The sequence below is a fragment of the Strix uralensis genome, chromosome 5 (assembly GCF_047716275.1).
Source record: "Strix uralensis isolate ZFMK-TIS-50842 chromosome 5, bStrUra1, whole genome shotgun sequence".
Classification (NCBI taxonomy): domain Eukaryota; kingdom Metazoa; phylum Chordata; class Aves; order Strigiformes; family Strigidae; genus Strix; species Strix uralensis.
Genome location: NC_133976.1, coordinates 16,580,377 through 16,597,147, shown reverse-complemented (window position 1 = coordinate 16,597,147; position 16,771 = coordinate 16,580,377). Strand labels below are relative to the sequence as shown.

Below are 16,771 nucleotides of genomic sequence, written 5' to 3'. Positions count from 1 at the left end.
ACCAAGTCCTAAATTAATTGTTCCTATCTTAAACCTCAAACATCAGTGCACCTAGAAATCCCTATTCAGCTCCATTAGAAGCCAGAGAACGTAATAATATTTATGTTGCAAATTTTTGGGGGTGGGAGAAGGAACCTTTAAATTAGGATTTTCAAATAGCAAAATGATTCCAGGCTGTAGCAACAGGAGTCAAAGGCCCTACAACAAAACACCTTTCCCAAGAGTATTTCAAGAGAAAAGCACACATAATTAAGCACAAGTTTCCAGAAGTTGGAACGTACAGTGTAAGTTATTCCTCCTACACATTTCTGTTAATTATTTTTTCAAGTCAGAACTGCAAGTAAAATACTGAGCCACTGAAATTTCTCATATGTCTCTCAAATGACACACCACTATAAAGACAGCTGCAGTCCAGAAACACTTAGTGATGTCTACAGGAAGAACATAATATCCAGAAAGTAAAGATATTCATATTCTTCTATAACCTAAACTTTTAACTATAAAGTTATGCTACAATATTCTTCAATTCTGATTGGATTACTACTGCTCAGATTAAGAACATTCAAAATATACCTCTATTCTGTGCATACAGCATCACGCTCACTGGAAATTTGCTTTTTGAAAAATCGGCAGGTAATTATTCTAAATGCAAAAGGCAAGCTACTATCATAAACATCATGACAATCATTCAAGCTTGTTGATGCATATTTACTGCTCATCCATTTTAAAGTTTAGTAAAGTCAAAAAACCTAAACATACTGTGAATATTAAACCTAAGTGAAAGAAGTGTGGATATCATTTAGCAAGAGTTAATTATTAAAGTTCCATTTCAGTATATAGCTTTACCATTTTATATGTAAACTCCATTTTACCAACAAGAATTAAAATAGCCGTCAACCAAATCACAACCACGCCAGTTTTGCTTTTAGCAAGGAAGACTCACAAACCTCCATCCATCCTTCGCGAGGTAGCTGAAGATTCCATCAACAACACTTGCAAAAAACTGCCCTCCAGTGATGAACAGAGTGTTAATGGTGACTAATCTGCCTCTTAGGTGCGGTGGAGCAACTTCTGCGATGTACACTGGCACAGTCATAGATGCTACACCTACAAAAATAAATTCAATTACAGTTATAAAATAGAAAGAGATACTACATCCCTTTTTCATCATAAAATATTATACCATTTAAATGGAACAAGCTGGAAGAATCTGATTTTCAGGTTCTGAAAGATGAAAAGAAAGAAAATACACCTAATGAACTCTAAAAGCGTATCGAGCAAATGCGCACACACACTGGTTGCTAGCAACCGTATTGCAAGTTCAAGGTTTGATGTAATGATACAAGGAATAATTCACTTCAATTCACACTGCATGTAAACTAAGACTAAATACAAAGCATAAACATATTTATAGTTTTGAAACAAAAAGATGCTATGATCCAAGTAAGCACACGTAAGTAAAATCACTAACTGAAGATGCCAAGTGTTCACAGCTCTGAGTTTAAACAGAACTTTATCATGGTTTCCACCTCCAAGAAAAAGCAAGGCCAAGCATTATTATTCTCATCATTATTATTATTATTGTTATACTTCATTATTGCTATATAGAATGAATTGTTTCTTGACTTTCTTGATTGTTTCTTGACTTGGTTTAAAAGTATTCCATATGCAGTGCTAAAAACTCTACCGCCATAAGGAAGCAAAGACTGAAGCCAAAGCACAGCTGCCTTTTATTCTGTCTTAACACTGGTAGTATTTCCTATGAATTATGCAACGGCTCTAAATGAGACATTTGTGCAAAAGACAGAAATGCCCATGTGGAACACACACAGGAGCACATACACAAACCGTAAAAACAGGAGTTCAAGAGCGTATAAAGAACAGAGATGGGTGAGGTACATGCTTTGGTGGTCCAAATCCACCAACAAAGTCGCACTCTATCATTTAAAGGAAATTTATAGCCCTGTTTCCTTAAGAGAACCAATAGTGACAACCAACAGCAGCTCCTTTCATAGTTAAAACTGGAAGTACGTTGGCGGCACACACACAGAAATACATTTTGACTGAAGCCAGCTGAGATACAACTTGAGCAAGCACAGTGAGCGTGGCCAAGCAGCAGCAGAGAAGTTGCATCTTCCAGCCTGGGACAGCTCCACCAGGTCCACACTGACAGCCCCACACCAGCATGGGCCAGTGCTGCATCCCCAGCAAGAAACAGCATCACCTAAAGGTGTGCACATGGCTCCTGAAGCACAGCTATGGCTCCTGGCTCACATCACAGCAAGAAAGGCTTCATCATAAAATGGCGGAAGCTTTGGCTGGTGCCCTGCTGCTTGGCTGACTCACCGAACTAAGAGCACAAAATCATCTTTAGCAACAAGGTTAGCCTGACAGAACTGCTGGGAGCCTCCAAAAAGCTTGAGTGAGGAATATAGATTGTTTAATAATAAAATGGCATCAGAAGATCTTTTGTTACAATAGGTAAACACTCGCAGCAGCCTCTCAGCATGATAACCTAGTTCCCAGCAGAGCCTCCCAGGACGTGCCAGTGCCGCCGCCTCCTATTGACTGAGCAACCCACACGGAATAAAAAAAAACACTTAAAAGTGGCAGGGAAAAAAAAAAAAATCATTAAAAATTTATTCAACCATTTTTCAAAGCCAACCAGAATGCACCATGGAAAAAAGCATTCAAATAGCCCTTTGCATGTTTGATAGAGAGGCAAATTTTCAAACACAGTCCACTGTTGGGGATCTTTCACATCAGCATTTGAACTAATTACAACTGAAGCGATGGAGATAGCATGCATATAAAGGAAAAGCCTTTATGGGAAAGCATAGGAGTATGTTCACTTTCTGCAAACAAAAGCCACTGAGGACCCATGCGAGGCAGCGGCTCATGCTGGGGAGGCGGGGAGGGGCCCTACAGCTGCAGCGGCCCTGGCCTGGGGAGGCCGGACCTCCCCTCTCCCTCAGGCACGCCACTTCACACGCTTATGCTCGTGTCCTCACTGCAGCGTGGCCATCTTCCCATCATCAGGACTGGCCTGGCAGGACACCCAGTTCTGCGGGGCCAGGCCCAAAGCCCAGTGTCACAGTCTCTGCCAGCAACAGGCAGCAGAAACCTAGGAAAGGCTCAGCAGCAAAACCAGCATCGAGTAATTCCCCTGCTACACCCTAAACAAGCTTCCAATAATTGCCAGGTTTGGGAATTCATAACTCAATGGACCCGACGCTTAGTATCTCTGGAGGGTTTTTTTGAGGCTATTCATTCTTTGCTCTCTGCTACTCTATTCAGGCCAACCATCACTAAAGAGCCATGGAAACACAAAAAATGGAAAAAAGAAGAGAAAAAAAAGTCTGCTTGCTAGTGGCTATTTTATCATTTGGCACCTTTGCAAGAGTAATGTGGAAATGAGAAAAGATGATTGAATGCAGAGCAGCAGGAATGAAATGAGAGATCAAGCCCTTCAACATGGAGCTGACAGGTATAGAAACAGAATGGGGTCTTGCAATAAATACAGTGAAGAAAAATACAGTTGTGTTTCCGCCTTTCAGGGGACAGAAAGAGAAAACTGACTTTACATCTTTCTCTTGGAAGCTACTGAAAGTCAGTTCCCATTAAAAGCTTTAGAAAAATAACATATAGTCCCAAGAAATGTTATTGAAATGTAAAAGTTATTGAAATAGATAATCATCTAGTGAAGCTAGTTTGAGAAGATGGCAATATCTGTATGTGAATTTCACTGCAAAGCAGTTAGAAAGATATGCACAACCAAAACCAATGTATGCTTTGTAAAAAGGCTACTTTCCCCCCCACCCCCTTCACCTCTTAATGAAGACTGATTTTACACAGGATCTGCATGTTTTGAACAAGAGAAATCTTGTTCAAAACATGCCAGCCAAGTCTGCTTCTCAGGCATCCAAAACGCAGAGCTACACCACTGATCAGACCAACAGCTACCACTAACATTCAGCACACACCATCAGTCCTGGGATTTTGCTAGAACCACCATTATCCCCAGCTAAGTCAAGACTTGACATTTACAGGTGAAACTAAAGCCTGCTGCTGTAACGTTAAGGGTACTGTGAAGGTTAAGGTGCATTTGTAAAGTATCTTGAACTCATCATACTTGACGTAGTATCTAGCATACTAATACTTGAGTATTAGTTCAAAATCACACATGATTGTTTAGATTGACAGGGACATTTGGAGATCTTCTAGTCCAACCCCTGTTCAAGCAGAGTCAGCTAGAACAGGTTGCCCAGGACCATGCTCAGTTAGATCTTGACCATCTCCACAGATGGATCCCCGACCAAAATGATTCTGTGATTCTGCCACTTCCATGTCAGCTTTCTCACCCTGAGACTTTTCACAACGTTGCTGTCAAAAACAGCCTTTTTGGCTTTGTACCTTACTCCCTCTGCTGGGTTTCCCAAAACCTATAGGTTCCAAACGTCCAAACAAAAACCTCAGTTCAGAAGATAAAATTATGTTATGTATTTCCAGTTATCATTTAGGTATCAAAACATATGTTTTGCTACTTTGAGCTTGAAACAGAGTGCAGCAGGAGGTTTCAGGGAATGGGAGGAAGCAATCAGGAAAGCCTCCCCAGTTTGTCTGGCTGCCATCCAGCAACCATTCATGCACAAAAGCAAAGTTCTTTCTAAAAAAAAAAAAAATCAGCAGGAGTAAAAAAAAGGCTATTCTGAAACAGATCAAATTAAGGAAAAAAAATCACACCACTTTAGGGAAATAATGTTTTAGATTCTGTAATGTTATTTACATTACAGATTTGCTTTCAATTGCCTTTGAATGCATCAATGTTCTGCAGAGTTCCCTCCTCTAATTTCAATTTAAGACACACTAGAACATAGAAGAGTAAGTTCTTGTGAAAAGGCATAATCGGAAGCAAGGCATTAAATGTTAATCAACTACAAAAAATCTCTGAAATACATAACCACTATCCGTTATGTAGTTATTTTAATAGCTAGATATCAAATATATTTGAAAACAAAGAACCGCTTTTCTAGCAAAATAAATATGGCTGCAATGGAATCTTTCCTTAATCTTTCATATGAGAATGCTTTCATTTACACTTAGGTGACATTTTCTAATACACACTCACTGTTAAACTGCTAACTCCAAATAAAAGATTCTTGCTGCAGGCAAGTATATTACTACCTAACTAATAAAGCTGATAAGTGACAAGATGTGAGAGAAGAAAATGAAAACAATTAACTTGAAATCTGTCAGAGAAAGTTTAAGCTCTACATTGTGCACCACAGCTATGAAATCTGAGATGAGATGGCAAGCCCAATCTTTATCCACTTGAGTAACCAAGGCATTAACCTTCTGCCCTCATTAAAGAATATAGTTCAGAAAAAAAGGTAGCAGAAGGTTTCTTAAATTTAGACCACAAGATGCACCTAATTATTATATGGGAAGCATTAGATGACACAATGGACTGAAATCATCATATTAAATGGTTTTTCACTTCTAAGATCACTTAGGAGACTAATTGTTAGAGCTGCTACTGTAATCTGCAGATTTACCATTGGAAAGCAGAGACAAGACAGTGTACAGCTCAATTTTAAGACAATCAATAGAAAGCAGGTGTGAAAAGGCATCACACATTACCATCCAGAAAGGTATTTTCACTATGAACATGTAAGCATTATAAAGAATTCATTAAGAAGTTCAGGAATGAAGTCAACAAACCTATGATCATTAAGCGAATTAAAAACATATTTCTAAAAGTGAGGTTATGGTAGCAAAACAAAAGGACTAAAGGAGGAACCCAAGTTCTTGTTTATAAAAAGCATTTGGGTATAAATACTAGGGAGATGGAATAATTTTAAGGACTTTTTGCAAGATCAGATGGATATAAATGTATCCTGTTAAGGACTTCCACTACAGCTCCAGTCATGTGTCTAGCATACATGAGGGAAGGTGCATCATAAACACAACAGAGCAACAAAAGCTGAAGACAGGATATTGAATGAGATGCGCTTTTACTCCTAGCATAATAAAAAAGCTCTAAGGTAGTAGGGATGTGTCAGTCATTTCACTGATGTCAAGCAATAACCAGTGTCAGGAGCAGCAAAAACATTGGGAAGGATTCCTGACAATTTTTTGTTGTTGCTGTTTAGATTACTACCCAAAAGATTTGTAAAAACAAGAGATAGGTGACAAGAACTAGGTAACTTTAAAAAAAACCTCACACAACTCAATCAGCCTTTCATGCTTAGGAATAAAGAGGACTGATGGTTAACTAGAAGTGCTAAGGAGGCACATCCAGGAGCTGGTGTGTCTTTGCGTCATGGTTCTGTTCCTCCTTCTGTCCAGCTCATGCCGACCCTTTGCGTCAACACCAGGTAAACCAGGAAATACAACCAGATAAAAGGATATCCATGTGCCCTCTAAGGGATTTGTACCACCTAGTTCCCTTTAACAGTTCAAAATCAAAAGATCAAAAGCCTGTACTGGCCCCACAGGCAGGACTGTGTACAACAACGACAACAGAGACTGGCCTGAACTGCCACATGACTCCAGACTGTTCAGTTGCCAAGTAAAATCAGGATGTGAAATAATCATAAAAAACAAAAAGCAAAGATATTCCTGATCCTATTTCAGAGTACAGCAACTGAGCCATTAATCTCTATTAACACAAAGAACATTCGCAGCTCATTACAGAAATTACAGAATATTGCTATGAGTTCCAAATTAAGAGGCAAGAACAGAAGTTACTAAACATTTCCTTTCAGAATACTCATAGGAATGAGGCATTCGTCACTAACATACAAAGTTGTACTGAGATACTTAACCGAGGTAATAGTTTTTTTTCACATATCTTAGAATGAACTTGTAAGAGCAAATTTTTATTAAAATGTTAAACTTTAATGCAACCAACTTGAAAGTTCACTTCAGTAAAAGCTTCCCATAGTGGTTTGTTCTACTTGTAAGGATTCCAAGCAGCTTTAGCAAGTGATTCCACAGACGGAGGATTTGTGGAGACAGCCTGATGAAAAAGCAAGTTTATGGCAAAGAGAATCAGGAATTAAATATTAATAAACAGCTTAATAGAGGTTGGTATGTTATGAGAAAGTTTGAATACAAATTTAAGGTTTGGTTGTTGTTTGGTGTTTTGTTTTGTTTTTTTTTAATTAAATAGTAAATTCCAAAGGGTGCAGGGGTAAACTTGTCAAGCTACAGCTGAACACCAGGCTAATGTTTTCTTCCAGCAACTTTGCAGGAAATCTGATAAACTTCTTACATCTTGGATATTGGACATGCAATCTAAATTTAGTGCCTTGAAACTCTATTGATCCCAGAAGTACATGAGATTATACAAAGTGACTTTCATCAAGTATTTCTTTCAGTTGCGTTCCCACAAATTATAAGGTTTTTTACTTCTGACAAAAATGGCGTTCCTGCCAACCTGTAAGTTTAGAACATTGCTCACATCTGAGTAGTAATATTCAAGACGATAAGGGCAGCACACTGGTTAACTTTTTGAAAGAAGTGACAAGTTCCACAATAATTGTATATTCTTTACTGTCAGTCTAAAGAAGAATCCATTTCAATAGTTTGTGGAGAGAATGCCGATCATTGACAAAAGGGATACATTTTAACTGCAAAGGATATTTATTTTAAAAGACCCTTAGCTTTCACAAACACACACATAAGAGCTACCATCAACACTTCTATTCTACAGACAGCTCCACAACATATTTTAATTATACAGCTCAACCTACACAAAAATTAAGCCTTCTCGTTGTCTTGTAGAATCCTTTTCTGCTGTTACAGTTAACACTTCAGCTTTCAGTAAGCCAGTCAACCTAAGGGGATATTAGAGTGCCTCATTAAACATGCTAATAGGAAATACTTGAGAAAGCACTGCATTTGAACACTGTTCTAGTACACTAACCACTAGCAGATAAAGCTAAAATCTTCACTGAAACATCTTGTATTTGAGTGTGAACATCAGCGGACAGCTCAAGTCTCCTCTGATATCTAGGCTTTCCACCGCACATATCTAGTAAAGGCATTATTAGCAGTTTAGAACTGGTTACTGAAAGTTATTTCAAGGATGACTGGCAGCACACTTTCCCATTTCAATCTCTCCCCTACAACCGATTAGAAGTCCATTTCTTAGCAGTGGCACTGCTGTACTCAGCTACAGCAGAGCTCTGAAATATATAAGGGCAGTAGGACAAACCACTAGCACTAAAACCACATTGCTTTGTGAGAACAATCACAGTAATGGGCAGATTTAGATGCATCTCCTCTAGAACGGGGGTCCAATGTCAGCAGAATTCACTGAAGTCTTGTATTTTATTTAAACACTACTTTATTAAATCAGAGATGATTCATCATAGTTAAATAATCTGTACTGTTGAACATCTAATACACAAAGTAACTGCACATCTTTACGTCCCTATCTAGCCACTAGCCCAAACCAGAGTGACCAGTATTATACTTAGTGCCAAAAACTTACATTACTATGTGGCATCCAACTGTGAAGGAGTCCAAGGCCCAGAACAATGTGAAGAAAAATAACTGAAGCTTCTCACTTGTTGATATTGTTTCAAATTTACAGAACAATCATATCCTAATGAGCCTGGATGAATAATTCCTTCTGTGGACCACGAGAAGGTTTTTCACTGTTGTGTGTATCAGGAAGGATCAAGAACACAAAATCCCTCTTTGCCTAAAAAAACCTCAAACTGCATCCACTAGAAATATCCACAACTGCCATACTGTACATGCAAACCCCCCAAAAGATAGCATTTGCCTTTGCAAATTCCATTATGCACAAAAGTAATTTCACGTTTCACACTCTCCCTTGATCTGAAGATATAGATGCAAACCCAGCTCATAAAAAAAATTAAGATGTCGACACAGAATACAATTCCTGTATAATGAAAGAGCTAAGACCTTTCTCTGACATGTCCAGAGCAGTATCTTGCAAGAAGAGCATAAGGAAACCACATACCATAGCAGAGACATATGAATATTCAACATCTTGAGTAATCAGGAAGGGACTATTTATCACAGTACTTATTTCTTACACTGAAATTCTGCAAGCCAAGGAATCTTTTTAATCTGGAAACTGGGTGGTTATGAAATGGGAAAAAGTAAGTGAGCCATGATATTTGAGGCCAGATAGACAAGAACCTACCATATACAGGCCAGAGCATGAAAATTTATTAAAATAAAACTTAACTTACTCAGTTTATTAGAAGAAAACTTAGTTTAGCAAAAACTTGAAAACATACCAAAAAATCTGCAGGAATCTTTAACAACACACAGGCAGTAAATAAAAAAATACTACCCACAGCCAGAAAACTGCAGGCACTCAGTTCTACCAAGCAACGTCCTATTGTAAAGGAAGATACAAAACATGCCACAATCTGCAGACACCGAAGAGTAAGTAGGAGAGCTAAGGGGGAAAAAATGCTAATTCTCTGGGAAAATTGTCAAACAGTAAGAACAGAAAGAGAAGTTCACATGAAAGCAAACAGAACTGAGAAAATTTTTAAGGTCAGATGAAAAGTAACTATTTGTACGTGTTAAAACCGCTTTAACTGTAGTGTCCTATTCAACCTCTGCCTCAACGTTAGTGTTATACATAGAACAGCAATACATTCTCATTTTGGGAAGAGAATTTTTAAAACCATTTTTTCTATCCAAAGTTATTTTAAGATTATCCAAAGTTACAGTAATCCAAAAACATGTTAAGAGGAAATTTACTTTGAGTGGCAAAATCAGGAGAGTGGGATTTAATTAACCAGAGACAAAACAATCAAGCTAAACATCCAGAAAATTTGAAGCAAAGATCTTCGCAACTGTCCGAAGCATAACAGCATGCCTAGCACAACAAATGTCAGATCACAGTTTATACTTCCCAGCAACCCAGAATTAGATACCCATATTCATTCATTCTTTATGGCCAGCATATATTCCTTTTAATCCAGGTCGTGAAACACCCGGTCAGCCCTCTCCCCACTCAGGTGCCCTAGTTCCTAGTGAGGGACCTCCTTCTCACAGCGTGCCATACTGGGAACCTGTGCTTGTAGCTCATGGCTGCAGATCCCATTCCAGAAAGCTGTCATGTTTAAACCAGGTTACTCCCTTCATGCTGTCCAAATCTATGCACAGATCTAGCTTTAATATTTACCCTGGTTCAAGTTAATTAAAAACATTAAGAATGATTCCTAAAAGATCCAGCTAAAAGACAGCATAACAAAAAGTAACAGCTGAACTGGTAATTAAAGAAGCTAGCTCACTGGTGACAGTTTCTTCAAAATATATAAGCAAAGTAATTGGTTGCTAACTTACACCTACATTTTTCAAGAAGCAACAGAGTTAAAGAGTCTTTTTTTGGGTCACCTACACAGCTATCAATTAGCAACTTTCAACACTGAAACGGATTTTCTCCTTTGTCTAAAGAGATCCAGAAAAGAGCAGATGATTTATTTCTGGAACATCATTTTTAGGAAACCCTAAACAGGAAAAACTTGTTCTCAAGAAGAGGGGGGGGGGGGGGGGGGGGAGGGTGTGTGTCTGTGTGTCTACACACACACCACAGACATGCAGAGGAGGGAGTATCAATAATTTTCAATATTTGCTATGGTTCCCTCTACTTGAAAGGTACCAGGAATTGTGAAGAAGTGCATTTCTCAACTGTTATAACAATACAAGATTAACAATCAGTCCTACAAGTGACTAAAAGCTACCAAAAAGCAACTAGTAGAATGTCCTAATTTGTTTTGTTTTTGAATTCATTTTGATCAAGCACTATTTGCAAAGATTCCATGAACTTCGCAAGCTGCGGAAGATCTTTCATTGTGAAAGAGTGAAGTAGCGTAGATTTTTATACTACTCAATGCAACCTTTATTTTTACCGTATTGCAAAAGCTTCTCACTTCAGAAAATAAGAACATTTTATTTCTTTCACTTGAAAACTATAAATACAACAGCTTGCTTTGTAACAGCTTGTATAAACACAAGCACTACTTAATCTACTTTAAAAGTGAAGCTTTTAGTTTAAAAAAATAGTAATTGATACAAGCAGTGTTTTGCTATAGACATTCTTTAGCACATGCAGACTATGCCCTATATATGCTGCTTGCTTAAACGTAGGAAAAACAGGCAGGTGAACTTGGCCAAGTCCTGAGGCAGGCACAGCCAAAGATAAGGAGCTGCTTCTCCAACAAGTGGCTCCTCCCTTTCTAGCAAGGCAGCGGATCAGGATGTGTATCCACATCTCATCTACTCCATTTCCCATTCCAGACTTGATATGGTGGCCAATGTGGACTTGTGCTAAGGCATGAGATCACAATAAGCACTGACTGAGTGGCTGAGGAGTGGCCATCCAGCTCTTTCTGCTGACTCAGCCAAGCAAACAGCTATTTCCAGCAGGGAAGTACGGTTTTATATTAGCCCAGAAAGATCTGGTAGGACTCATCTGCATAGTCATTCACATATGCTAGAAAGCCAGCATTATGAACACTGCAACCAGTACATGGTTAAAAAACCAAACAAACAAAAAACCAAAAAAACAATCTTGCACCAAAACCCCCACAACAGTTGAATGCTTCAAGGATTAGTAAAGATCTTCTGTGCAGAGAAATTTTATATTCAGAGGACAAGGGTAATGATTTGAAAGCTACACATAAAATGAACATTCCTATATTTGCACTTTTGTTTATAAACCACTTTTTTCTTATCTAGTTCTACTACAGTGATGTTTTACCCAACTTACAATAATTCTAAGAGAAGTGATATTTTAACAAATGTGAACCAGCATCTTCAACTAAGAAGTAACATGGTATTCACTCTGCCTCTTTCTACAAGTGCAATTATTAAAACAGTTAAACTGGTTAAATGGTCTATAAACTGCTTTAGCTTTCACTGAGTTAACCACAAGTCCAGCAACTGACTCCAAACATGCAGCTTAAAACGAAGACAAGCAGAAGAATGCATTTTCTTACCTACCACTTGCCATTAATTAAAAAAACTCATCTAGTAAGACTAATCTCATTGAAACTTAGTATTTTAGACAAAAACTATGGAGTAACATTGAATGTGTTCATTTGCTATTCTGGAAAGCCATTCATAAAAATACTGTCTGTCTAGCTTACATTCCCAGTAAATTTGTCCTTGAAACAGGTAAATACATTGCAACCATCAATGCAGAAAACTATATTTTGATACGAATTTAGTTACGCACTTGTGCAAGAAACAGCATGACTTGTAGGAAGACAGGTGTCAGTTATATGGTTTTATAACTATTGCTCTAAAAACCAAACAAAAGCTCTGTAAACGTTTTACAGCCTAAGGTCTGATCTTTAAAACTAGTTTTCAATTATATTATTATAATGCAAGTAGCATTCATGACAGTAATGTAAGGATAACTATCATTATAATGAAAATATACAAGTCACAGTGACTGCTCAGTTTCTTTCTATTCTAGAGGTTTCATACACAAACAAGTTTGTGTCTACACAATCAAGACACAAACAAGATTGTGTCTACAAAAACAAGTGATCCACATAGAGATAATAAAACACATTTTTTTGACCATATGGGAAAATAAATGGTGTCTATATTTGCAGTATTGGAGGTTGGGGGTGGTGGTAGAAATCTGTATTGTACTTCTTCCTGAAGATACCTTCCATGGCATGCACACTTTGCATGCTAGGAAGAGTATGGGTGTTCCTAGTGCACACAGGTTAAGTCAATATCTTGAGTCTATAGTCCAAGTGCTGTACATTTCTTTGCTTTATGAGGAGCAGCTCAGCTGAAATGTCTAGCTTTCACGCAACTTCTCCCCACGTTCTGGAGTTTCCCTGCTACCATTTCAGTAACAGCTGCTTGGTGCCAGTGAAATGAAACCGAAATAGGAAAACATCCTACAGAGGAATCCCAGGTAAGGATCTCTCAAGTAAAGTGGTTAAGTCTCAGAAAGGTTTTAACTATTAGGACAAGGATCTTGCACTAGACTGCCCTTAGTAGAGAGACAAACCAGTGCTGAACTTCTTCAGGCCAGGTAGGTTTACTCCTAGAAAGGACTTGCAATAGACTAGATGAGAGTCACAGCTTCAGGATTCACAGTGTAATACTCAAGCTGTCAAGGAATACAAGGGTACTTTAACCTATTTTCGTGTGTATTTACTTCCATCAGTTGCTTATACTGACAGAAAGGAGATATTACAAGTGAAAAATGAGGCTGTTGTATTTGTGGAAAAAAACCCAAGATGGTAGCTGTCAAGCACTAAAGGGAAAAAAGGAACAGATGAACTACTCCATTAGCAACATCTAACAGACAAAAAGCTGAGGAAAGCCTCAGCTACCCAGGAGTGGGTGGATGCTGCAGGTGGGAAGAAACTACCGCTAAATTTTATCAGGGAAACAGACTACCAAAGAGCTTCCTAAAAACAAGGTTGCAAGTCTCAAGGCCTCAGGAAAGAGACTGGTAGAGGACAGAAGATCTCAGGAAAACCTGAGATATGCTGCCCTCATGGCTTCCAGCTTTTGACAACTTGCAGTCCCCTAGATGCATTGTAATGGACAGCTGTCTTCCAAACTGCAGATGTAATTCTGCTAACAGGGTTGCTTTACTCCAACTTTTACTTTGCAGACATCCTAATTAATAATAGTTCTCAGAGCAAATAGATGTGAGATCCGCAGATCACAGGAGCACAGCTCCCGAGGTCCCCCCGCAGAGCGGCTCTTTCCTGCCCTTTTTTCGTTTGCTGGGCATGTTAATAGGGGAGGATTCAGGAAGAGCTGCAGGTCCGCCTGCAGTGAAAGCTGGGCAAACACTGTGATGTTCTCAGTAAATCTCATTAATTGATACAAGATCCTGGTAACTCTAGACAACCTAAGGATTAAAAGGAGATAAAGATGGGTATCTAAAATGCCCTTTTGTAACTCGGAGCACTGCACTGATTCGTCCAGCAGTCTGCTGTGTTGCCCTTATCCAATAAGAGAATAGTGAAAACAAGCAATTTTAAGAAGAATTAGGAGTTGGCATTTAAAATGACGTATCTGACAGTCCCACTTCAACTAACATAGATGCAGAAAATACCCTTGTTAAGATAAAATCTGCTTTTCCCGTGACTTGCACTGCACAAGTTGCAATAAATCTGTGTAAGTCATGAGATGACTAAACAGACAATGAAATATCCTGCTGTTTCAATTTGCTGCCCCTCAGCCTCTAAGCACCCCAGCTTTTTGTACTCTGAGGCACAGCTACTACAGAGAGCCTCCTGTTAATTTTATTTACCTCCTTCATATCTGTTCCCAATAAGAAGCAGATCCCACCCTTACAACTGAAATGTTTACCATTAAAAATAAGCCCATGCTCTCTTTCAAGTGACAAGACATTCTCATGCCGAGTTCAAGTTTTAAGTGAAAAGATTCATGCACAAGTTATCACCAAGAAAAACAATTAAATGCAGGATCTCTCTAAAATACAGACTTTGCAAGTTCTGCACTTACAGCATTACTCTACTTTTGCAGAAAAAAATTTATAAAGAAATTTTCGTATTAGAGAATTGACAATCCTAACACCAGCGCAGGAAGGGAGCTCCGAATCCTCACAGCACTCTTTCCAAGAAATCCCATGAAGTAATTACTGGCTCCCATCTTGTTTTTCCCTATAATCTGGTCACATTTCACCTGATCTTTTAATTAAGTTTTCATAAAGCAAGGTCTAATTGAAACATCAATTACAGTAAATCCTAGCTACATATAATTGAATTTTCATTCAAAAGTAAAAATAATTACTTTTATTTACATTTTTAAAACATCTCTGGTCTACATCCTGTCCTTATTTCCCAAAACAGAATGTAAGGACTCCTGACAATACTGCAGGAGGGCAGCATCAGGAGGCAGAATTAATTACCCACTGGAGAAGAATCATTAAACTGAGCAGTAATAGAGTGACTGGGAGTAGGAACGAAACCAGTTGTGATAGCTTCTAATAAAGCACTATCTAATAAAGCACTAGGCACCAGCAACAAAGCACAAAACACCTCATAGGTGCCTGGATCTCTGAATTACTCACTACCAACTCCTGCCTTCCCAGTTAGCTACTCGTATGCAGTAAGAAAATAATAAAACCACAGTGTTTTCCCTATGAAATCTTACAATCCATTGCAAAGCACACATGTCGATAACAGGTTTATATGTAGATGAGGTTGGGAAAAAGCCTCTATTCTAGCAGAATGCTACTCTTCCTGCCACCAAAGATGACCTCCTTAATAGCAGAATCCCCTTCCTTAATACTCGTAGTAATATAAGAAATAGAAAAATTTCTCACAGAGTGTGCTTCCAACGCAGTGTGTGCTTTCAGCAATTCAAATGTCTATTGTTCGTTATCTTCAGGTGCAGTATGATCCACTTTCAAATACTGCCAAGTTTACATCCACATTCATCTGCTCACTCTTGAGTTTACATTACTCTCCTTTCTTAGTTTAAAAGACTTTTTAATTGCCAAGATGTACAGACCCCTTGAATAGTGTTTCAGTATACCGTATCAGAAAACTCAAGCTTAGGTATAAATTACCAAAAGCATTTAGTAGCAAAGTCCTTCAGCAACTCTTGTGCCAACTGCTTGTAAGGAATAGAAAAGGCTCGTGGGAGTAATTGAAGGATAAGCATAGTTAGTGATACAGTATGTCAGATTACATTCTGGAAGCTAAGTCTACATTAGTCCACTGAGATACATCTTAAAAATGCTTTATAGAGTTGGGTTGATTTTAGGCAATCTTATTTTTCTGTGCAATGACAAGTATGTGACAATTTGTATATATGAATCTATTAATGCATGGTTTCTGCTTCCAGTTAAGTAGAATTACCTACAGTTACAAAGCCAAGTGGGAATTATGTAACAGCCACTAATTGTAATTAGTAACAAATAATTTAGCAGCATTTCAGTAAGATTTGAACATCAGGCTTCCCTGAGCCCAGGCTTCTCTGACTAGTACCACCAACAGTACTGTCTGTCTAGAGGCCAAACACACACCAAGGAGGGAAAGAGGAGAGATCTGACTGTAGAGGAAATTATCCAAGAAACTGAAAATCAGACTACGAAGTCCACTCACAGAAACTGTATTGTTGAATAGGTTACGACTTACAGAATTCAAGATTATTATTTGTTTTTAATAAGTCCAAGAATGCCTTTCAAAAATGCAAGCAAACATTAGCCCCATCTTACAGAAGGAAAAATGGAGGCATAAAATACCACAGTCACTTTAGGATCAAGTGTCCAGGAAGTGACAATCCAAGAATTACAGGTTGGTCTTATGTCTACTTAGCAAAAGACAGTGCATCAGACATTTGGAGTCTCACAATGTGCAAGTCAGGCCTTTCAACAGTACAACAGACATTTTCTTATTGCAGTATTTAAAGTTAGAAAGCCTTCAAACAACTTATTTTAACATAAGGCTTGTTGTAGTTCGGCCTTGAGACTATAAAACTGCATGACAAAAAACTTCATGTTATGGCAAGATGAGTTCAAGGCTGTATGTCTCTAGCTTTTTGTATCAGCATGAAACAATTTCTTTTTCTTGCAATAGTGTCCTTCCTACTATTGCTTCTACAGCACACAAGAAAACTGCATGGGTTCCAGCTCCTAGCACAGGTAACACAAGCTGGTATTTGCCTTGGCAAAATTTACTATGACTTAGAAAACCAATGGCTACAGATCCTGTAACAGTACAGAACACACAGTGCAGCTGTGAAAGTGAAATGCAGC

General features: G+C 38.4%; 1 protein-coding gene across 2 annotated transcripts in view; it reads right to left on the bottom strand.

Annotated features, from left to right (window-relative positions):
* Nucleotides 1-16,771, bottom strand: part of SLC2A13 (solute carrier family 2 member 13) — a 166,796-nt gene that overhangs the window by 133,699 nt on the left and 16,326 nt on the right. For both annotated transcript variants that reach the window (XM_074870009.1, XM_074870010.1), the window contains exon 2: nucleotides 948-1,107. In XM_074870009.1, the coding sequence (XP_074726110.1) occupies nucleotides 948-1,107 (160 nt within the window). The remainder of the gene's footprint in view (nucleotides 1-947; nucleotides 1,108-16,771) is intronic.